Genomic DNA, 25,171 nt, shown 5'->3' on the forward strand with positions numbered 1-25,171 from the left:
AGCAGTTGTGTTCATGGTCCTGTTCTTTGCACAGAATAGTGATAGACTTTCCATTTACTGAAAAGCCTGCCCCTCTTACCTGCCAAAGGAAAAAGAAAAACACTGGAGACAACTTAGTGTATGTGTTTTTAAAGTTAAGGAGAGGAGTCACTGTTGTTGTTAGTTTGTAAGCCTGTTTGCTCAATTTACGATAACATTTCTGCATATTAGTTTTTTGCTTGCAGGGTTTTTCTGTTTTGATTTTGTTTGACTCTTTTGATTTTGATATTTTGTCCTTTTACCTGTTACTGCACTTTGTTTTACATACTTTAATTTTTATCCTTGAACCCTAGGATATGTTTTAAGGAAAATACAGTTTAAAATTTTTTTTTACTTTTACAATGCCCTGGTGCTTTGTACCTTGCAGTATGATGGTTCCTGTGATCTGCATAAGCCACCCTATGACTTCATTCTTTTTGTTTTGCTTACAGACAAAAGGCTCATAGAGCATCTTTTTTGGTAGTTGTCTAAAAGATTTTTGTGTTCTGCATGTAATAGCAAGATATTTTAACTTATGTGTGATTTAAATGGAGGAAGAATAGTTCAACATAGAAATAGTTCAAAATGTATTTAAGGTTATTAGGAATAGTTTTTTTTTTCCCCCTACATTCATTTAATTGGTTTATACCACGGGACCAAATTGTTCTATTTATAGTAAAGTGAAAAAATAGGTGGACTTTCTGTCTGCTGATTAACTTAATACAGGTTTATGTTCTACAGAATATATGGCTTAAGCTATAAATTGTCTTATTGATATGTTTTATTTGCAGAGAACATAGCAAACAATAGAACAGCAGCAACATCATTATCTTGATATTTTTACTTGATCCCAGTAACCCAAGTTCTAGAGTATTTAATTATTAAATGTAGAAATAATAAGGATATTTTCTCTATTATTTATAATATATTTTAAAAGATATTTGAAATATGGGCTTCATCAAATTTATCTTTGCTGTTTTTCCCCTTTTAAATATGTGGTACTGTTTTAAATCAGAAGAGGAATAGTAGTTAGTGCTGACCTATTGTAAGTTAACAGATCGACCCAAGGCAGTCCGTGCTTAATATCTTAAAGATCTTGCTACAGATTGTGTTGGATGCACTTTAACTTATTAGCTTGGTTAATATTTGTACTAGGTAGATATGTTTTTATTCACCCTGGAAAATAGTGACAATCTTTGTAAGACATTCAGCAAAAGCTTTTGATACCTACTGTATGCTGCTGCTGCTGCTAAGTCGCTTCAGTCGTGTCTGACTCTGTGCGACCCCATAGATGGCAGCCCACCAGGCTCCCCCATCCCTGGGATTCTCCAGGCAAGAACACTGGAGTGGGTTGCCATTTCCTTCTCCAGTGTATGAAAGTGAAAAGTGCAAGTGAAGTCACTTCAGTCGTGTCCGACTCTTTGTGACCCCATAGACTGTAGCCTACCATAGTCATAGTCATAAGTTGCTCAGTCGTGTCCGACTCTTCACGACCCCGTGGACTGCAGACTACCAGGCTCCTCCATCCATGGGATTTTCCAGGCAAGAGTACTGGAGTGGGGTGCCATCGCCTTCTCCATAGTACAGTTATATTACATATACAGACAGTTCATATGAAGTAGGTGACATTATACAAGGCTGACATTTACACTTAGATTCTGAATGTGACTTTATTTGTATATATCTGAATTAAAATATAAGAGTAAACATAACTTATGGTGTAGAGGGAAAAAAAAATTAGAAATAAAATAAGCTTTAGTCCATCTTAGGAAAGTGTCATTTCTTATTAGTGGAATGGCACATGATTTTTTTAAATATTTTCATTTATTTATTGGCTGTGCTGGGTCTTCATTGCTGTGAGGACTTTTCTTCAGTTATGGTGAGCGGGGGCTGCTCTCTAGTTGGGGTGCCTGAGCTTCTTGTCGCAGTGGCTCTCCTTGTTGAGGAGCACTGGCTCAAGGGCAAGCGGGCTTTAGTAGTTGGGGCTCCCAGGCTCTAAAGCACAGGCTCAGTAGTTGTGGTGCACGGGCTTAGTTGCTCTACGGCCTGTGTGATCTTCCAGGACCAGGGATCGATCCGGTCTCCAGCATTGGTGGGCAGATTCTTTCCCGCTGAGTCACCAGTGAAGCCCCTGATTTTTTAAACTAGGTTTTATGATTTTTAATTTTCAAAATACTCAGTGATTTCACTATTTGAGATTCTTGTATTAATCTTTATTACAGCTTAATATAAAGTCATGTTCTTTCTTTATACATATAATTAAATGATTTTCATTTGCGAAACTTTTTCACAACAGAAGTGTGAAAATCTGTAGTGTTAAAACAGTAATTTTTTTTAAAAACACATTTTATGTAGCGCTTACTCTGTGCCAGGAATTACCAAACGGTTTACTTATAGTATTAACTCTTTTATCCTTACAACACTGTGAAGTAAGTACTATATTTATCTCCACTTACAAATGAGAAAACCAAGACACAGAAGTTACATAATTTGCCCAAAGTAACACAGCTAGTTGGCAGGAGAGCTGGGTTTGAATTTAGTTTTTGTAGCTCCAGAGTTCATGACCTTTTTGTACAAAGTTCCACTGGTTTAATGAGTTCGTTCTTAATAACAGTTAAAAAATCCAATTTTTCTGAAACACAGAAGAATACTGCTTTTGGTTGGGAACTTTAAGGGTGGTTTTACCTGGTCGTTTTATAAATGCTGGCTTAAGGAAAATTGCAGACCATTTACTACCTAGGTTTTTTAGATGACAAAAACCACAGATTAAAGCAAATTATATCCTTATCCTTCCCTCTTAAAAAATTATCATATGGAAGTTAATTACTTTTTAGGTATTTGGAGAAAAGGGAGTTTAAGAAAATGTATTCTCTGTTACTAAAATGTTTACCTCTTGACATTAATTTTTTCACTTTTTCTGATTTGCAGACTATTAAATAAATTTATTTAATAGTCTTGAACTTTGAAATCTTGCTGACTACAATATGAACTTAGCAACTTTGAAATATAAAACAGAAAACTAAAACTGAAATTTCTGACTTACCTCTAGTCTCATTTCCAGATTTGGAAATTTGTGCAAAATTAAGTGCACCCATCTCTTCAGGACTACCATATTTAGAGTAATACATTTAAATTAGTGTTTTTATTTTTACTTTAGAAAACTGTTTCATAAAAGAGTTCCTTTTTTAATTGAAAATGCAAATAGTTATTTAGAATATTGTTAATCATATCACTACTCCTCTTTTGTATGCTTTTATTATTTCCAAATTTAAAAATTTTGTTGTCTCTCTGAGGGAAGGAGATGATTTAATATTAGTTGAGGTGCATCTGAATGCCAGAGCCTGAAACTTATATGTGATGAGAAGTTATTTTTCTGAGTATTTCGAATATAACTGAGAATCATGGGATCTGGTTAACAAAAAAAACTACATTGTTTCTGGTCAGAAGTGATGCTTGGTTACAGATACTGCTTATTTTAATTCTTATGTATTAATCCCCCTTATTAATTCAGACATGTTAATTAAGTATACTGTTTTTCAATGGTAGCTTTTGTCTTGATTTTTTTTTTCCTCTTTGTCAGAAAAGTATTAAGTGAAAAGTATAAGCATTGCTATGGTGATTTACTGGTATTTAGAATGTTCTTTGATTTAAACGTTTGATTTTTATTTCAAAAGGGGCTCTCTTTTGTATGTGGGTTTGATAATCAGTTTAGTTTCTAAAATTTCAATAATTTTCTTTCACATGAAATTTAATAATGTAGCAATTACGGAATTTAGGAAAATTGGCAGTTTGTTGCTGTTAGCACTGTTACTATGGGAATAAATTAGAATGATTAGCTCTTAGGTGAAATTGAACTTATTCTTTAGTTTCCATAGTAGTTGAAGAAGATTTAGGTCAGATTCACCTGTTCCTTTTTTCAAAATAAGAGGGCATTTTAATTTAGCACAATGATGTTAATTTTTTCCTACTAGATTGATGGTATTTATGATAATCGCACTCTCTTTACTGACGGCATAATCCAAAATGTGTGTGTGATTTTCTTTTTTCTTGAAATATTTCAGAATTTAGAGAACAAAAGGCAAAAGGAGAAGTGGGCAGCAGAGGATTAGATGGTTAGACAGTATCACCGACTCAATGGACTTGAATCTGAGCCAACTCCAGGAGGTAGTGAAGGAAAGGGGAGCCTGGCGTGCTGCAGTCCAGGGGGTTGCAAGAGTCAGACACGACTTAGAGACTGAACAACAACTTGGGATACAAAATAGTACATGTATATCTTATTAAAAAGCATACCCTAGTAACTAACATATTACTTCACTGAATTTTTCAAATCTTTTTTTCCTTTTCACCAGTTCTTAACTTTGCTAGAGGTTCAGTTCAGTTCAGTTGCTCCGTCTTGTCCAACTCTTGGCAACCCCATGGACTGCAGCACGCCAGGCCTCCCTGACCATCCCCAACTCCCAGAGTTTACTCAAACTGATGTCCGTTGATTCGGTGATGCCATACAACTGTCTCATCCTCTGTTGTCCCCTTAGGAAGGAGTGATTAGATAACACTGAAAAATAAATGTTCTTGAGAGTGAGTTCTATAGCTTTTGCTTATCTGTCGTATTGGTGTGGTATTTAATAGCTAGACAAACTGAAACTATTTATCTCATTTCTATGTATCTCCTGTTAGTATATATTTATTCAGTGTTGGTACTTCTCATTCTGTGAAATTGTTGTTTATTTGGAACAATTATGGTAAACTATTGATTCTTACCCAGATGGTTCCTTTTCCCCTTTTCGTTCATTTTCAGAGGATTGCCTTAAAAAAAAACACTAATTTAGAGAATCATTAAAATTTTGAATGTTTTATCATGCGTAGCTTGAAGTGGATATTTTTCTCCTTTTTGACTAGTTTTTTTTTTTCCCTTAATCTTTGGGTAAAATGGCATTCAAACTTTTTTGATCACAACCCACTACAAGATGCATTTTTCATTGTTATCCAGTACTTATACACATATATGTACATACTAATATTTAAAATTGAAAGAAGTTTCATGAAACAATATTTATCTTTAATGTTGGTAATGCATTATAATGTTTAATTTTGTTTTAGTTTTGGTTAATTGCATTGGACTTCCTTAGTGGCTCAGTGGTAAAGAATTCGCCTGCAGTGCAAGAGTCACAGGAGACACAGGTTCAATTTCTGGGTCGGGAAGATCCTCTGGAGAAGGAAATTGCAACCCATTCCAGTATTCTTGCCTGGAGAATCCCGGACAGAGGAACCTGTCAGGTCACCATCCATGGGGTTACAAGAGTCAGACGCAACTAAAACCACCACCGGTTGCATTTCACTCAAACTATTAAAATCCACTAAATGGACATGATAATCTAATAATGAATTGAACCTACAGTTTGAAAAATTCTAGTGACTACTAGATTTTTTTACAAGTATAAAATTTTTTTGGAATTGAAGATGCTTGGATTTATTAGTGTTTTTTTCTCCAAAATGTAACTTAAATAATTGTGCAGAGCAGTTCACTGAAGGAGACCTTGTTTATTGTTTCCGTCACCTCTGTCTTAGGCACATCATTTGAAAAAACTGCAGTAATATAGAACACGAGGTTGACACTGCTTTGGTAGAACTTCCATCATTAGAATCCTTTTCTAGTTTCCATCTAACAGTCAAAGTTTAGTTTGATTAAATTGCTTTTACAAACTTTACTTCTGCTCTTGGCAACTGGTCAGAAGGTTACAAAGCTGCTTTATTCTGCTTTTTTGGCCCCCATCCAGTCTTTGTAAACCAAGAACAGAGAACGGAAGAGTGAAGCAGTTTGCTCCTGTGTATACAGTCATATGAAAGCAACACGACTGAAAAGTCTTTAGGGTTTGTTATAGTGGATTTATTTATTATCCCTATTCATTTCCTGTAATCACAAAGGGGAAATATGGTAGAGATAGCAACAGTTCCTAGCATATCACAGCTATTAGAATAAGGCAGGGTCAGCAGGCAGACTCTACTATTTTTATGATTATCTCTTCTTAGCTCATAATGAGCACTTACTATGTGCCAGGCACTATTTAAAGCACTTCACTTGTATTAACTCATATTTACTTAGGAGGCCTTACAGAAGAACAAGAATGAGAAATGATAAAGAAGAAAACTGGCCGCCTTAGTATCTTCTCGTTACCTAACTTGTGAATTCTGGCTGTTTATGACTATAGCACAGCATAGCGTACATTTTTAGCTTGACCAGCTTTTTAAAATCATTAGTCCTGTCTGTGGTGTTCCAAACTGAGGCACATAGCTGTGGTTTAAAACCTCAGTCTTTAAAGCTAGGCTGCCTGGGCTTGAATTCCAGGTTGATGAGTTACTGTCTGTGCTGCAGTTTTCTCATCTGTTAAATGGTAATAATAATAAATAGTGCATATCTTAGAGACTTATTGAGGGGATTAAATGAGTTGATATACATTAAGTACTTAGAACAGTGCCTGACCCATAAAACAAATTACATAAATGTTAGCTATTAATAACACAGAGTTGAATCTCCTGAAAGTGTTTGTGACCATGAGGAGTTCATATCACTAAATAACAGGACATGTTTGACATTCAGTGTTCTCTTGCCCAGGAGCTTGACAACACCTTTCCTTGAGGACTTGAAGAAGTTCTTGTATGGTGTTGGAATCAAAGCCAGTGACAAAGGTTATGAGCTGCAGACCCATTCTGTTGCCTCTCTTGCAGGAATCTCTTGTTACATGGACCTTGCCTTTAATAATATTAATATTTTGCCCTTTGAAAAACTAAAAGAAACTAGTAATGAATTGACTTTCACTCAAGACCAGTTTTCTGTCCTGAGTCTGTTAAAAAAAACTTTTTCTTCAACAGTTATAGTGTGCTAACTATGTGCCAGACACTGTTCTAAGAGTTTTACAGATATTAACTCATTTGAACTCACGACAAACTTTTGAGAAAGACACATTAGTATTTTTCCCATTTTACAGATGAAGTAAATGAGGCTCAGGAAAGTTAAATAATTTGTCTAAGCTCCCACACCACTCATCAGTGCCAGAACTGGGATTTGAAGATAAGTAGTCAGACTCTTGCCTGGAAAATCCCATGGATGGAGGAGCCTGGTGGGCTGCAGTCCATGGGATCGCTAAGAGTCGGACACGACTGAGTGACTTCACTTGCACTTTTCACTTGCATGCACTGGAGAAGGAAATGGCAACCCACTCCAGTGTTCTTGCCTGGAGAATCCCAGGGACGGGGGAGCCTGGTAGGCTGCCGTCTACGGGCTCGCACAGAGTTGGACACGACTGAAGCGACTTAGCAGCAACAGCAGCAGCAGCAGTCAGACTCCATGGAGAAGGAAATGGCAACCCACTCCAGTATTCTTGCCTGGAGAATCCCATGGACAGTGGAGCCTGGCAGGCCATGGTCCATAGGTTCGCAGAGAGTCAGACACAACTGAAGTGACTAAGCAGGCACAGTCAGACTCCTGAGGTCATGCTCCAAGCTTGCCAAACCTGCCTCTTAGAGAGGTGAATTATGTTGAAAAAGGTAAAATAACAAGTGTTAAAACTTATAGTCCTGACAGCTAAAGACTTATGTTTCAAAAGACTCAGTTCTGTTAATACCATGTGTAGTAAATTTTGTTTGAATACTGGCGAGCTGATTAATAGGTGTGATGGGTAGATATATAGACTGCTATATAGGGTTTTGAATTTAGAAAATGGGTAGTGTAAGGTATAAATTTTTCTATATACCTGGAAGCAACACATTTATAGAACATTCATGTTGGAGAATACCATGGGTCAGGCCAGAGCACCTATAGAAAAATATATGATTCTCTTAGAAATGTTAACTTTAGATTAAAGGAGGGTAGAGATAAAGTGTTGGAGGCTGAGAGTTCTATGGAGTCTGGATCTCCACACATTAGAGAAACTCATGCTTTGTGAATGACATGTTACTGAAACTGAAGAGAGATTCAAAGAGAGTTGGAAGGAATGTAGACCTGTGGGATTATTATTAAGGTCACTTTGACACTAATTCAGGTTGTCTCATCCCTTCTCAATACTTTCTACTGTGGTTTTGGAATTTTTCCTGTGGAATACTATCTCCCAATTTTATTGGAAGCTTGTGGGGAAGAGTTTGTGTTCATTTACAGACAACTTCAAAGGATGATTTTCCAAGAAGTAAGGTTAGAAATTGTAAAAACGGTGTGTCTTAGAGAATCTATTCCTGATAAAATATTTTTCCTATTAAGAATTTGGTACAGCCTAAATGTGTGTGTGTGTGTGTGTGTGTTTATTCTTTCTCAGTAAGTTCCGATTAGTGTATTTAGTATAAAGTTACTAAGAATATTCCTTCAGCTGATAATACCATGATGCATTAGTCAGGCATGCCTCCCAATAAAGTAGCCAGAAGAATTCACCAGCTTTACCACAGTCAGTTGACTGGGCTGTTTTATTTACAGAAGGAGTTAACCAACATGAGAATGGCTTTTGTATGTCCACATAAAGTCTACAGGCACGGTGTAGTTGTTTCCAGTTTTTTTGGCCACAGAAATGTGATTTGTGCTGATGCCTAAATTGTGAGAGCTGAAGGGCTTTCTTACTGTTACTTTAAAGGGAACCTTAAGGGCAGCTGAGTGTAGGTCTGCTGGATATTTATGTCTGCTTCAGCAGGCTCCAGGGTACAGAGGACTGTTGAGTGGTTGTGTTAATGGGTAAGTTAGATAAGTATTTTTTACGAGGTAGTACTTGAGAAAGGTTGCCATCAGCGGGTGAGACCTCAGTGAATTTCTAATTGGATTGATAGGAGAAGAAATCATGCCATAAAGTATATGCAGAAGTTTCAGAAATATACCAGACTCCAAGTAAAAGAATATGGAGATTGGAAGGGGGCCTGGAGGTTCATCAGTTTCTTGGCTCTTACTCTTGATTTTGAGCATCTGGTGTTCGTCTCCTGGATAAAACCCAGAGAAATGCTTTTGAAACATATAAAACAGTCTGCCCAGGGAGGGCTTACTTTATAGTCTCTCTTCACCCATGGCATTTGGCATATATAAATCAAATCACATCATTCTCTTGCTTGAAGTACCCATTACCTCCCCAAACTGCTTATTATGTGTTACAAGGGTATCTGTCATCTCCCTGGTTGCCTGCTTCTTGGGACTCATTTCCTGTCACCTACAACTTGCAAAAGTCAGCCTTTTTGCTATTTCTCAGAAGTGCTAGGTTGTTACTCTTTTAGTTTCTCTTCATTTGTTTCCTTCTGAAAGCCTTCCTTTACATCTTTTTATAGCTTTCTGCTTTGCATTCCTGCTTTGCTTAAATGTTACCACTTCAGAGAAATTATCACCTAATCTGAAATAGCTCCCCTGCAGTCATGCTCTATACTTTACTTTGTTTTATTTTCCAAAGAATTATTACTTTGTGAAATTATATTACCTTATGTATTTGTTTTCTTCCTATGAGAATACAAATTCCTTGAGGCTGGGGACTTTGTGTTCATCACTGAATTCCCAGTATCTAAACTAGTGCCTGGCACTATAGTAGACACTCAGTAATTATTTTATAAATGAATGAATGAATTTTGAGGTTAGAAAGAAGCAAGTACAGTCTGAAGCAACTATAGACTTCCACAACAAAAGCAGCAGAAGTAAAAAGCAAAGTGAGTAGCTAATTTCAGTGTTTCTCACCCAGATAAAGCTATGATAGATATTCTCTAAAGTAGAGTCCTGGCATGGGAGACCAGATATATCCGCGGTAATTTACGTGATATTCAGAAAAGGCAGAAATTCATATTCAGAAAGCAAGTGACCTGCAGACACTGCCTACCTGCCGACACTGCCTACCTGCCTCTTTTATAGTCACTAGAAGTCAATGTATATAACTAGAACCTGTATATGATAATAGATGAACAAAGATTCTTGGCCACTCAGAAAAAAATGCTTAGTTGAAACTCCTAACTACAAATATGAACTAATAATAACCTAGATTTATCAGCCACTTAAGGAAAATTAATGCTGTGAGAGAGGTACCAAATGCATCCAGCACTAAAGGAAATAGTGAACAGTATGAATTTAGTATCATGTAATATAAATTAGTATAAAATACTAAATTTAGTGTAATATAGATTTTAAAGGTAAGAATTATTAGTAATTTCAGAGGAAATATAAAAGGAAATATTGACATTTTTAAGAATCATAAAGGGTGAATAGCACATTAATAAGTATAAAGATTGAGTGGAATTCAAATGCAGAGGGTATCAACAATAATGGCAGAGTAAGAACCTCTGAAAATTCTCCATAAAAGCAGTGAGGATACTGGCAAAAATAGTCAACTCTTTCTGGACTCTGAAAATTAACTTCAGGCTTGCAGCAATCTCAATGTTTAGTCAAGAAAAATAGCTGAATCTCAGCAAAAGCAGTGAACTTTGTAGCATTTTAGCTTGCATTGTTCCCATTCTCCTCTCTCTAGCTCCAGCCTTGGAAACCAACAGCCCACAGTCATGGTGAAAACTAGCATCCTGGAAGCCACTGGAAGGGGCAGAGCAAGAATGGAGCTCCTTAAAGCCCTGTTCCCAGAGAAACATTATTATTTGACCTTCTAGTGGTTCCTTGAAAGACCTCATTTGCAAGACTGTATTTGACCTGAATGGGAACTCACCCTGTACAAATAGCCTTTCCCCTCTCAAATTGGAGATAGTTACTGAACGTCATGGATTCAGTACCAGAAAACAGATTCAACAGTACGTTAAAATAATACTTTACAATGCAAGAGGTTCATCTCTGAACTAAGTGCATTATGTGGTTCAATATTCAGAAATCTAGTAACATACTATATTAATAGTAAAGAGAAAAACCATATGGTCATTTTTGTGGATGGCAGAAAATCACTTCACCAGTGTCAAGCTTAGCAGTGGTATGCAAGATGTATTCTTACTAAGGTGAGGAACAGGAAAAGAATGCTCAACAGTTAGCACTGTTAATTACTATTATAGTGGAGGTATAAGAATATTATTAGGCAAGCAGAAGAAATAAAGAGGCTAATATTGGGGAAGGAGGAAGAACTATTTTTATGCAGATGGGGAAAATATATTTTACATGAAACTCAAGAATCAACCATCTGACTATTCTCATTGTTAGAAACAATAAGAGACTTCGGTAACATGGGAGATTACAAAATTAATGTACCAATATTAACAACTTTCCTGTATATAAAAAGTAACTTCTTTAGAAAATATAATGGAAAATATAACAAAGCAAAAAGATAAAATGCCACAACCAAGAAATGTAGAGGATCTGCTAAGAGACTAAAATATCAAGTAACTGGAAAGACACTCTGCTCTTACATAGAACTCAGTATTGTGAACTCATCCTTAAATTAACTTGTGGTTTTAATGCAATTTAAATTACAATTTTTTTTAAAAACAAAACTTTCATAACGTTATCCTGAAGTTCGTTTGGTAAGCATATACCTTTCTTTTAGTGATTTAAGTTTAATTTGTGTATTATCCTTTTTAAGTTGCATTCAGAGAAGATTCCAGAGTTTGAGACTGCTGGCCTCTGTAGAGTCGATTCCATCATTTTAGAACAACCAGAAAATAATAGCCTCTGGGAAAATTATTTCAGTTAAAAGTCTTTATCCAGGAAAAGAGTAAATTCCTAAAATTTACTCTTGTTTACTTTGTTGCTTGAAGTTAACATTAACAGCTTTTACTGGTTCAATTAATGAAGACTTTATATTTTTACTCTGTTTGATATATACAATTTAGTGTTTAGTTAAATGGCATTTTCAACACTGACATGAATTTTTGAAAGCAGGCAAAACACCCTAAGTAATTATGATTTCTTTCAGAATATGTCTTAAATACCAGCATATTCTATCCTGTGTTCTACTTCAGTATTTTTCTTCTGGTTTCAGCTATTCAATGAATATTTTATGTTGAGAAAGAATTCTAAGGCTGTATCCAGGAAATACAAAAAAGAGAGTTCCAAAGAAAGACATACATGCAAAAAAACTAAAAAGGTATTTACTAAGTTAGAAAAGTCACATTTTTCTAATGACAAAAATTTCTGATTATCTAGTATCATTCTGTATAATCTATTTAGTAATTTTCTTGATACAGTGCTTAGCATAGTGTTACAAAATTTTAAATTAAATGTTTAGTAAATGCTTTTATGAAGAAGCATGGTGCTCTCTGGGCTTCCCAGGTGGCGCAGTGGTAAAGAATCCACCTGCCAGTGCAAGAGATGCAAGAGATGTGGGTTCAATCCCTGGGTCAGGAAGATCCCCTGGAGTAGCAAATGGCAACTGGCTCCGGTATTCTTGCCTGGAAAATTGCATGGACAGAGGAGCCTGGCGGGCTACAATTGATGGGGTTGCAGAGAGTCAGACACGACTGAGCAACTAAGCAGACATGCACGCATGTACAAACCTTAAGACATCCAAATTGTATCCCTTTGTATCTGCTTTTGAGTCTTATTAAACTATTATTATAAGCTATAATCAGTGTAAAATCTTACCTTTTTTTTTTTTCACCTTTTAAATGGGCTTGTATTGAAATAGGTTACAGCAAAATCCTTGGTGGTCCATTGGTTAAGACTCTACCCTTCCACTTCAGGGGGTGTGTGTTTGATTCCCAGTCAGGGAACTATTATAAGATCCACATGCCGCTTGGCACAGCTTAAAAAAAATTTACAAGTTCATTTAATACAGAATGTAGAATTACAGCTTAGGTAAATCTCTCCACATGTTGATTGTTTCTAATTTTTCATTTCGGTGAGCAAGTAACACTCAATTTTTAAAATAGATTTAGCTTTTCACCCCTGTATTTAATTTTGGGGGGAAAATCCAAGAAAAATAAATCAGGCCATGGGCAATTTTATGACATCTTTTATACTCTAACCAGAGAACAGTCTGAAGATACATACAGTTTTACAACAAGGGCCTGAATATTTCTTTTCTTCTTATGTCTCAGATAACTTTAGGTTTTGTTGTTTAGATTATTTTTTGTAGTTTAATATGTGTGAAGTGGGGTTTTTTTTAATATTATTCAGTTAGTAGTGAGAATCTTTTTTCCCTGAGTGCTGATTTGATCTTTGTTGTTACCTAAATTGTCTGTATCCTTTTGCTCCATAATAGAAGATGGGTAAATGTTGTAGACATGAAGTTTTATCTGTCATAATTACTGCAGGTATTGCTTCCATTTGTTTATATCCTTTTACTCTTACAGTTGTTATTTTTCATTGCATTAAAGTATGTTTTGCAAAACCAGATCTGTTGATTTGTTGCTTATGCTTTCTTTTATTGACCCAAATTTAATCTCTTTCCCACAGATGAGATAAATAGGCTATTCCGTTTTCTCCAGTATTATTTGAATGCTTAGTTCTTCATGTACTTAGAATTACTCATAATGTATGGTGTGGATATGTTTTTCTCCACATCATCCTCAGTTTTTCTGACAATATTTAAATAAGGATTTTCTGCACTTTAAGCACTTTGGAGATTTGATCATTATTTTGGTCTTTCTAGTCTCGTGGATCTTCTTGTATTTTTTTTAAATTGTGGTAAGTATACATAACAAAATTAATAATTTTAACCATTTTCAGTATATCATTCCGTAGCATTAAGCACATTTACAGTGTTGCACCACTACCCTCTACTATCCTTATTTGGTATAGTTCTACTTTAAGCTGAAACATGATTGCTATTAACCTCAGGTAGATTGTTTACATTTCTGAATTCCACTTGTCCTGTCCATAGGGGATATAAAGATATACCAGTTGTGTTTTAAGATGGTTGTGGAGATAAAATTTAGTAAGATAACGAATGTAAAAATATGTAGTGGGTTTTTCATGCTCAGTAATCAGTAGGTCTCTTATCCTTCCCACTGCAGTTAGTTTTCAAGACTGATGTAGGACTGATCTTCTAGTTAGTTTTCAAGACTGATGTAGGACTGATCTTCCTTAATTGACTTTGTTATTCTCCTCCAAGGTACCCATCATTATTTTTGTCTAATTTCAGTAAGAAGTTTGTACATATTAGAATAAACCTTTGTTTATTTATTTGAAACATCCTGTATAGATTCTATAGATTATGATACCCAAATTAGCATTTAGTATCTTCCCACCGATACTTACTACTAAGTACTGTTCTGCAAGAGACCATTGATATGTTTTCTTATGTTTCTTGAGCCATTTTCATTACATCTTTTCTGATTTTGCTTTATGAGGCCTCCTAGTTTATAAATTTAATATGAAGAGATATCTTTAGGCTTTATGTTTGTACTTTGGGTGTTAGGACACTTGTTTCTAAATTAATTGATAGATCCCCTTTAGAAGATTTCAGTTACTGTTGAATAATAGTACTTGAAGCAGTTTTCTTCAGGCCACATAGAAGAGGGTATTTTGCTATTTGTTTTCATTCTTCAGTGTATATGTGTAATTATATTTGGGGACAGCATGGTAAACATTTGCCAGTTACCTACTTCTTGATAACTTCTTCAGGCTACTGATGCTTATAACTATTCTTGCTGAGGTTTATTTAATTTTGGGAAGCAGGCCGTTCATTTTCCCCAGGGAAACTTCGATAGCCTTTTCTCCTCCAGGGGATCTTCCCGACCCAGGGGTCGAACCTATGTCTCTTACGTCTCCTGAATTTGCAGGCAGGTTCTTTACCACTGGCACCACCTTTAGTTATAGCTTTTCCAGATTTCTGCCCATGAAGGCATGTGGATATAAACTGTCTCCAAAAATGGTAAAGGGGTTTAATTAAAAGTCAGTAGTAAGAATTGAAACTGGAAAATTATGAAAAGCTGTTACTATCCAAATGCTTAAAAAGTATGAAAGTACTTGAAACAAATGCTTGAAAGTACTTAAAACAAAAAATGCACTCAGGATATGTTTTGTTTGACTGTTTGAGTAAGTTGTAATTACATTCATTTACAGTACATTAAGAATCTGCTTTCCACTTCTAAGTCAAGCCATTGTATATTATTGGATATTTTAATTCAGCAGATATTGAATATTTCAAAAGATGAGATGGTTAGATGGCATCACTGACTCAATGGACATGAGTTTGAGCAAGCTCTAGGAGTTGGTGATAGACAGGGAAGCCTGGCATGCTGCAGTCTTCCGTGGGTTGGAAAGAGTCGGACACAACTGAGCGACTAAACTGAACTGAATCTAAAGAGATGAATCTCACTGAATGTAAAATAATGTCAGATTATATTAATGGTTAAAAGAAACACCCCAAAACAAAAAGACAAACAAAATATGCAGTTAAACTTCAGAGCCAGTACATGAAAGTAAGAAAACTAAGATTTGTATGGTAATTCTGTACTTTTATTATTATCAAGTACTGGAGCACCTTGTCTGTGTTATATAGCACTTTCATTTGGTGGTTAGTAAATGTGACTTTCTATTGTAAGCATGTGCCACTTGTAGAAAATGATGTAAGGTCTTAATAGTAAAAGTTTTATTAGCACATTGATAAATGCTAGGAACATGATAAATACTTGTGTTCTTTTATTTAGTATAATTCAGGTATTTAACAAATTATTAGAAAGAAGGAAGAATACTATATTGATGGAAAGTACCTTACTTGGGGCTCCCCTGGTACCTCAGCTGGTAAAGAATCCACCTGTAATTCAGGAGACCCCCGTTTGATTCCTGGTCGGGAAGATCGCCTGGAGGAGGGATAGGCTACCCGCTCCAGGATTCTTGGGCTTCCCTGGTGGCTCCGACAGTGAAGAATCCACCTGCAGTGTGGGAGATCTGGGTTCGATCCTGGGGGTGGGAAGATCCCCTGGAGGAGGGCATGGCAACCCACTCCAGTATTCTTGCCTGAAGAATCCTCAGGGACAGAGGAGCCTTGCAGGCTACAGTCCGTGGGGTCACAAAGAGTCGGACACGACTGAGCAACTAACCACAACGCATGCTGTGATGGAATCACATATGTTATAGTCATTATTAAGATATTTTATATACAAGTGTACCAGAGTATGTTTACAGACTTCACATATATCACATGCCAGCAGAATCCCAGAAATTCTGCAGCACTAAGTCCTATGCATCCTTTGTAGTTTGCTTTTTTTGTTCATTGTAAAATTATCAAAATTATTGGTGTTCATAGATTACTTGATTTTTAAAGTTTTTTTTCAAATGTAAAAATTATCTATGACCCTTTATTCTTCTCAGTTGAAAAATGAAAAAGATAAAGGTAATTTTTAAGATGGAAACAACCAAAGGTACTTGTTTTCAAAGAACAAAGTAGAAGTAGAAAGGATTGTCTTCCGATTGTTCTCTTAACGAAAGTTTTCTTGCATCTTGCCATAGGATTTATCTCAAGAAAACTAGGAAGCTATTCCCTTTCTGTTGTAAAATCACTGTAGTATTACCATATTTTTAAAAAGCAAAATTCAAGATTTTACCATTTAGTTTTGTATGGCTTGAGAATTTATTTCCCTACTATTAAGAGTAGTATCTCTTTTAAAACCCATGACCCCTTAGATCTATAAAAGAGATCTGTGTTCTCCTTTAATGTTGTTCATATTTTTAAAATAAAATAAGGAAAGCACATGTTATTGAGTACAGTACCCTCTTTTTTTAAAAAAAAAACAACACTATTTTTCTTCCCTTCCTCTTGCTCAGGAGTAGATTTATAACCCTTCCTCCGAGAGGAAGACTATCCCTTTACTCTCCTTTGCTGAGAATCTACTGATCAGAGATTCAATCATTACAGTTACAGCCTTCAATTAAGTAAGACATAGAATATTATCACTTTTTGTTTAGGTGAGAGCTGGTCACACAAAATTCTAACAAATAAGGTATTTAAAGGTGTTACATTTCCCTAATGATTTGGTGCTATTTTCCTGTTTTGGGATAAAGTCATATATGTGCATTATGTACACTGGCTCTGTAAAAATCCCGTAGAAACAGGACATTTCATTTTAAAACTAAAACAGATATAAGCTGGTAAAACATTAAAACGTTTCATCTTTCATAATTGTGAATCAGTTTCACGTCACATTGGTTATGCTCTCCTGAGCAGAGCAGAGCAAGTGCAGGGAAGATAGCTCCTGTGAGCTTTAGTTATTGCGCACTGTAATTCTGCAGCACTAGTTATCGACGTCATGTAGTTTGAGAACTTAGCTTTTGAGGCTTTGTGGATGAGCTACACGTGAGTGCATTGAGCATCAAGTGCTTCTGACCTTCAAACTTTTTTTTCTTTTGACATTTTAGATCAGGGCAGAGAGGAAAGCTGTGTCAGAGCTGGACAGTTGTGCATCTGATTGTATCCCTTACACGTGTTCTCTCTCCTTTCCCCATTCTGGAGTGTGCCCCTAAAGTATGTTGGATTGTACCAGGATAGAGCAGTAGAAGTGGAGTGGTGGTAAATTGGCACGATTGAAGTTTTTCAGTTCCCTGTTTATTCATTACATCTGCAACAAGATTCTCTACTCGCTTTATTTAGCTTTGTATGTTAAGTTGGTTAAAGTGGTTGGTAAAAAGTGAAAACAGGTGTGACCTTAATTAAAAGCAAAAACAGTCACGTGTTTTGGAGAAATGCTATTCTCATTTTTGTTAAATAGAAATGAGTTTTTAGTTTTTATAATCATGTCGTTTTCTAACATCTTTCTGTTCTGGCAACAGGACACAATAAGGTGATCTTACCAGTAAGTGTGGGCTCCCTGGTGGCTCAGCTGGTAGAGAATCCGCCTGCAACGCAGGGGACCCTGTTTGATCCCTGGGTCGGGAAGATCCCCTGGAGAAGGGAAAGGCTACCCACTCCAGTGTTCTGGCCTGGAGAATTTCATAGACATTATAGTCCATGGGGTCGCAAAGAGTCGGACACGACTGAGCCACTTTCACTTTCTTTTTTTCATCAGTAAATGTGGGGCTTAGAGTTCTGTTTTTCTTTTTAGTTTGGAAATCAGAGCAGAAAGAGCAGGGGCTGAGAAAGTAAAGGCTTTGCTTTAATAATTGATTAAGTGGTACATTTAGTGGAGCTCGTAATTTCAGGATAAAATGGATCCTAGCTTTCATTTTTATTTTCCTTAATTCTATGATTCAATATTTCACTTTATTTATTTGCATTATTAAAATAGATCCAAAAGAGTTGAATTTTCCTTTATGTTAATTACATATATACAGATAGTTGGTTGTGAAAGTATTCACTCGATGTTTCAGTTTACCTACTATTTAAAGTGATCCTGTGTGTGTTAGCAGTTATGTAAATAGTCCATGTTAAAGCAGGCTGGATGTTACCATAAGTTGTTGACTGGCTCGGCTAATATTTAAAATTTTTAACGTAACCCAGATTTTTAAAAAATTGTGTCTTAGTTCATTAACATGGCTGTTGTAGTGTTTAATGCCTTGGGCACTATAGTAACCATGTTTTAAGTACAGCAGAAGTGGTTCCACGTGTTGGCTTTTGCAAGGTATTATAAAGTCGGGTAAACCTACCTGACTTGGTGCAGCATGTCAATTTTGAAAAGCCACGTGCAGATTTGAGATTAGAGCTTACGTAGAAAGATTGAGGTAGCAAAATATTTTAAAAATTATTCTCTGATGGCCTCAATGATAATGCTCTAAGAGTACATAAAGTATTGAATCCCCGTTCTTTTTAAAACAGATTGTGAAGACTGCTGGGAGACACTTGCAATCCAGTCACAAAAGTGTAATAAAGAAATATTGGTCCTAATGGAAGAAGAGCAAGATTTACCAGAGCAACCAGTAAGTATTTCCTTTAACAATTTAAAATTGATTGTAGAAAGGCTAATTTTAAGACTTTAAATATTATTCAGTTATACTGCAGATTCTAAGTTAGAAATAAAATTGAGGAAAGGACTCCTTAATAATATTCTTCTAAGAAAACAGTGTTCTTAAATTTATATTTTGCTGACTTAATGCCAAAGAGTCTGCTTAGAAAATTCAGCTTTACAAAATAAGTATTGTATTTAGAAATGCCATTTTAAGCAGTGGCGAATTTGCAGTAATGGATGGACCTAGAGATTGTCAAATTGAGTGAAGTCGAACAAAGAAGAAATATCATGTGACATCCTTTTTGCTGCTGCTGCTAAACCATGACTATCGCTTCAGTCATGTCTGACTCTTCGGGACCCTACAGACTGTAGCCTGTCAGGCTCCTCTGTCCATGGGATTCTCCACGCAAGAATACTGGAATGGAGTTGTCCTGTCCTCCTCCAGGGGATCTTCCCAACCGAGATCGAACCCACATCTCTTATGTCTCCTGCTTTAGCAGGCAAATAAATTCTTTACCACTAGCACCACCTGGGAATCCCCGACAACCCTTATTTGTAAAATCTAAAAAGAAATGATACAGATGAACTTATTTATAAAACAAAACAGACTCACAGTCTTATGGTTGTCGGTAGTGAAGGATGGTGTGAGGGGATAGTTAGGGAGTTTGGTATGGACATGTATACACTGTTATATTTAAAATGGATAACCAACAAGGTTCTACTGTATAACTCCGGGAACTGTGCTCAGTGTTAGATGGGAGGGGAGTTTGGGGAAGAATGCGTGTATCTATATGTATGGCTGAGTCCTTTTGTTGTCCACGTGAAACTATCACAGCATTGTTGATCAGCTATACTCCAATGTAAAATAAATTGTTGTCGTTTTTAAAGCAATGGTATTCTTAAAGTTTTTAGAAAATAAAAGAGGACATTTACCAAACAGTATATACCATTTCTGCTAGAAAATCTAGTTTTATTTTTGCCTAAATTTCCCTGACTAAATTTTTTAAAGTAGTAATAGTTGAAGAAAATATAATTTGACCACTGGCTAATTCTTTAAAATAGATAAGCCCCTTGAGAATAAGTTGAATTCTTAATTTCTTATGTTAAATTTAATATTTAACATAAATTAATTTTAAATGTACTTGAGTGCCTCAGATTATTGCCTTGGTCTTTTTAAGTGTTTTGTTTTTTTGTTTTTTTTTTAACCCATAGCATTTAAAAAAGGAAGACATAGTAATCATTCTCTTAAAATACTTTTTTGTTAAAGAATCTTTTCCTTTTATTTGAGCTTCTTTTTCTGAAATAAGATAAATACTGATTCAGTTTGCTCTCCTAAATAAGCCTCTTGCATTTTATTTTAAGAGAATAGTGAGTGGTACATTTTTACCTCTCAGTAAAAGTCCAGCCTAAAAAACTTTGAATTTTGAAATCAGATAACAGAGTATGTTTTTCATGTTCTAGATGTATTCTTTACATCAATGAAAGATGGTCACCTGCTTCCATTTAAATGATAAAGTCCTCTAATATATTTTAAGTATTTTACTTTATGTTGAGACATGCATATCAGTGATTCCTTTCCCATTACTCTTTTAGTCCCTTCATTTGAGTATAAAGCTAGGAAGACCTAAGCACTTGGTAAAATGACCTTTTGAAACATTTCAAATGTCATTCCCCTATCCCTGGTGGAACATTAATAATCAGGGAAATGGTAGGGTTAAAAATCATCCTCAGCGATGTATCAAAGATACATACTGTAAGAACAAATAGCTAAATTAGAGACACTGAATGTATCAAGGAAGATTGTGTCATTGAGTTTTTAATGTTGTAAGACAAACATCTAGTCATAGTTTCAAAAGGCTTATGTAAATGTTGACATGCTACTGAAATGCGGATTGTTAGTTGCTCCTTACCTATTTAAGGCAGTGAGAATTGTGAAGCTGACCTGTTGGTCAGTCATTTTCCCCCTCTGCTTCATTTCCTTGTCGTTGTGTTCAGTTTCTATAACATGGTGTGCAAAACCTGATTGTTATTTCACAGAGAGGTGAGAAATTAAAGTGGTTTAAAAGCAGATTTTCTGGGAATTCCTGGTGGTCCAGTGGCTGGGAATCTCCACTTCCACTAACAGAGGCATGGGTATGATACCTGAGACTAAGATCTCACAAGCCACGTGGTGCAGCCAAAAAAAATTTTTAATTAAAAAAAATAAAAATTTTCTGCTGACTGTAAATGGTGATTGTCACGGGACATATATATATATTTTTAATTGGTTTATACCTGGGTCTTAATTTATAGAGGTGACTGAGTGACAACACAAAGAGGTCAGTGCCATTGAGAGGAAAGTTGACTGTTATAATTCTCTTAGAAATAAGAGACATAGCATGCCACAAAGGGTCCCAGGGAGAGCACCAGTGTCATTCAGGAGGCAGAGACGCATAGAGCAATCCTAGAATGTATCGTAGGGGAATGCATACGCCACAGTCTTAATTGGGGTTTCTACGGGTAAGGTACCAAAAAAGATCTTACGACCCAAATAATCACGATGATGTGATCACTCACCTAGAGCCAGACATCCTGAAATGTGAAGTCAAGTGGGCCTTAGAAAGCATTACTACAAACAAAGCTAGTGGAGGTGATGGAATTCCAGTTGAGCTATTTCAAATCCTGAAAGGTGATGCTGTCAAAGTGCTGCACTCAATATGCCAGCAAATTTGGAAAACTCAGCAGTGCCCACAGCACTGGAAAAGGGCAGTTTTCATTCCAATCCCAAAGAAAGGCAATGCCAGAGAATACTCAAACTACCGCACAATTGCAGTCATCTCACACACTAGCAAAGTAATGCTCAAAATTCTCCAAGCCAGGCTTCAGCAATACATGAACCGTGAGCTTCCAGATGTTCAAGCTGGTTTTAGAAAAGGCCAGAGGAACCAGAGATCAAATTGCCAACATCTGCTGGATCATCGAAAAAGCAAGAGAGTTCCAGAAAAACATCTGTTTCTTCTCTATTGACTATGCCAAAGCCTTTGACTGTGTGGATCACAACTGTGGGAAATTCTGAAAGAGATGGGAATACCAGACCACCTAACCTGCCTCTTGAGAAACCTATATGCAGGTCTGGAAGCAACAGTTAGAACTGGACATGGAACAACAGACTGGTTCCAAATAGGAAAAGGAGTACGTCAAGGCTGTATATTGTCACCCTGCTTATTTAACTTATATGCAGAGTACATAATGTGTTAGTTTCTGGTGTACTGCAAAGTGATTCAGTTATACATATATATAATACTTTGCATCTGCTAATCACCAACTCCCAGTCCACCGCTCTTCCACTCCCCTCTCCCTTGGCAACCACAAGACTGTGCTTTATGTTTGTGGGTCTGTTTCTATTTCATAGATAAATTCATTTGTATCATGTTTTAGATTCCAAACATATAAGTGATTTGGTGTCTGGTAAGGGCCTGCTTCCTGGCTCATAGACTGCTATATTTTTGCTGTATAGCAAAGGAGGTCTCCTTTGTAAGGGCACTAATCGCATTCATGAGGGCTCCACCTCACAGTCTTATCACCCGAAAGTCCCACTTGCACATGTTATCATATTGGGGATAAAATTTCAAAATATGAATTGGTTGTGGGGGGAGCCGAATACAGACATTCAGTCTATAGCATCCTGTGTAACCAGGGAGAGGAAAAAGACTAGTGAATATTTATGTGTGAATCTACCATAATCCTTTCTTTGGTTCACCTGTTTGATTTTCTGATGTAAAAAACAATATGTGACTCCTTTCCCCATACATTTCTCTTAAGAGAACAGCCCCAAATTCCATCCATTGCTGCATCCAGATCAAGTCCAGGATCTGATGCTCACTAGTTTCTACTAGATCCAGTTGTGACCTCTTTTGAACTGGTAGCCTGTGACCTTAAAAAGACACATTTCTTGCCTCCCATTGCAAGTCATGCTCCGTATGCAGTGATGGAGCAGGCAGTTGTCTCTGCCACAGGTATTTACCTTTCTAGTCATTTGGAATGCTTATTCTCACTCCCTATATGCTGATTTCCTTATGTCAAGTTCTGGAAGTCAAATTAATAATTAGATGACTATTGGTAAGGGCTTCCCTGGTGGCTCAGATGATATAAAATCTGCCTGAAATGTAGGAGACCTGGGTTCGATCCCTGGGTTGGGAAGATCCCCTGGAGAAGGGAATGGCAACCCACTCCAGTATTCTTGCCTGAAGAATTCCATGGATAGAGAGCCCTGGCAGGCTGCAGTCCAAGGGCTTGCAGAGAGTCAAACACAACTGAGCGACTAACATTGCCACTGCCCATTGGTAAGTGTGATCAAAGAAAATAATGTTAAATTTGTGTGTGTGTGTGTGATTTCATCTAGGTTATGATCAAACTCTTTGCCCTACTAGAACATACAGTATAACTTTCTTGTAAAGAGAATGATATGCTTTGTTGGACAGTGGTGGATAAATTTTGACACAGACGTCTTCCTTTTTAAGACTTCATGCAGACGTCTGTTGGATTTATTGACCCCAAGATTACAGTTTATCAAGCTCTAGTATGACTTAGCCTCTTGTTAAAACTTAAGAAGCATAATAATTATATACTTGTAAGGCATCTCAGAATAATTCTGGAGTGACATTTGAGATCCGTAATGTAATTTTCTTATCTAGAAAGTGGTATTTCTTAATGTAACAATTGTGTATTACTTTGTCTTTTCATAAACTGCTCATTCATTCTTTCTCTCCCTATCCAGTCCCCTTCACCAGTTTCATTTTCAGAGCAGGTCTTTGAAGTAGATAGTCATGTTTTATTTTCAGAGAGGTAGACACACAGTGAATTAACTCTCAGAACTGAGCCTTGAACCTGTATATTCTGAATTTGTATGTTGTGTTAGTTGTATTCCTTTGCTCTGCTATATTTATTTATTTATTTATTTTTGCTCTGCTATATTTAAAGCATGATTTTTTGTTGTTGTTGCTATGTTTTTAAGCAGAGGCACAAATAGAACTCTGATTCATGAATTTGTCAGTATATCTTCCTTTAGTAACCTTTAGTTATAATATGTCCATAAGATAATGTCATCTTTTAAATGACAGCTCTAGTTATTGAGATATAATTCACATCCATTTTAACGTATCCAATTGGATGGTTTTTAGTATATTCACAGAGTTTTGCAGCTGTCACCAGAGTTGATTTTAGAACATTTTCATCACTCCAAAAAGAAACTGTACCCATTAGCAGTCACCCCTCAATTCTGCCCTCCCCCCAATCCTAGGCAACTACTAGTTTACTTTCCTGTTGACCTTTCGTGAGTATTTCATATAAATGGAGTTATGTGGTCCTTTGTGACTGGCTCCTTTCACTTAGCATAATCTTTTCAAAGTTTATCTGTGTTAGCACGCACAAGTATTGATACTTCATTCCCTTTTATTGCTGAATGTTTAGTTATATGAATTTATTTTATCATTCATCATTTTTATTTGTCATTATTGTGTTCATCCATTCATCTATTCATGGACACTGGGTTTCCCCTTTTTTGCTGTTTTGAATAATGCTGATATGAACATTCATGTCCAGGCCTTTGTATGTATATGTTTTCATTTCTCTTTGGTTATATAGTCAGGAATGGAATGGCTGGATTATATGGCAGCTTTATGTTTAACTGTTTGAGAAACTGCTAGACTGTTTTCCAAAGTAGCTGCACAATTTTACTTTTTGTCCATTTCTGGATTGTGTTATTTGAACCCATCCTTTTGTAATCCAATGAAATCTGTATCCTTTGAGTTAGTTTAAGGATAACTAATACTATGTTCGATACAGGATGCTTGGGACTGGTGCATGGGGATGATCCAGAGAGATGATATGGGGTGGGAGGTGGGAGGTGGGAGGGGGGTTCAGGATTGGGAACTCATGTACACCCGTGGCAGATTCATGTCAGTGTATGGCAAAACCAATACAGTATTGTAAAGTAAAATAAAGTAAAAATAAATTTTTTTTTATAAAAAGGATAACTAATAGTTTATTAGTTTAGTTTAATAGGATAGTTTAATGCCTCTATGCCAAGGTACCATATTTCCTATCCCTGACTTACAGGAGGACAGAATTGCCTAAATCAAGGCGAACAGTGGGTCATGAAAGGTACAGAATTAGCTGGGAGCACATTTTCCACCCCCTGACTTCTTTGTTTGGTAGACATGTCTTTAGGTTCATTTTCTCTGTTTCTGTTTGTGTGTATGTACTTTACTGAGGGAGAAGGCAATGGCAACCCACTCCAGTACTCTTGCCTGGAAAATCCCATGGGTGGAGGAGCCTGGTGGGCTGCAGTCCATGGGGTCGCTAAGAGTCGGACACGACTGAGCGACTTCACTTTCACTTTTCACTTTCATGCATTGGA

The 25,171-nt window shown here is 36.4% G+C and overlaps 1 protein-coding gene across 2 annotated transcripts in view; it reads left to right on the forward strand.

Moving 5' to 3' along the window:
* The window catches only part of EYA3 (EYA transcriptional coactivator and phosphatase 3), a 94,980-nt gene that overhangs the window by 2,772 nt on the left and 67,037 nt on the right, over positions 1-25,171 (forward strand). For both annotated transcript variants that reach the window (XM_052657934.1, XM_052657941.1), the window contains exon 2: positions 18,645-18,745. In XM_052657934.1, coding sequence (XP_052513894.1) covers positions 18,713-18,745 — 33 coding nt within the window. In that variant the 5' untranslated portion in view covers positions 18,645-18,712. The remainder of the gene's footprint in view (positions 1-18,644; positions 18,746-25,171) is intronic.

The sequence above is a fragment of the Budorcas taxicolor genome, chromosome 2, assembly GCF_023091745.1.
Source record: "Budorcas taxicolor isolate Tak-1 chromosome 2, Takin1.1, whole genome shotgun sequence".
Taxonomy (NCBI): domain Eukaryota; kingdom Metazoa; phylum Chordata; class Mammalia; order Artiodactyla; family Bovidae; genus Budorcas; species Budorcas taxicolor.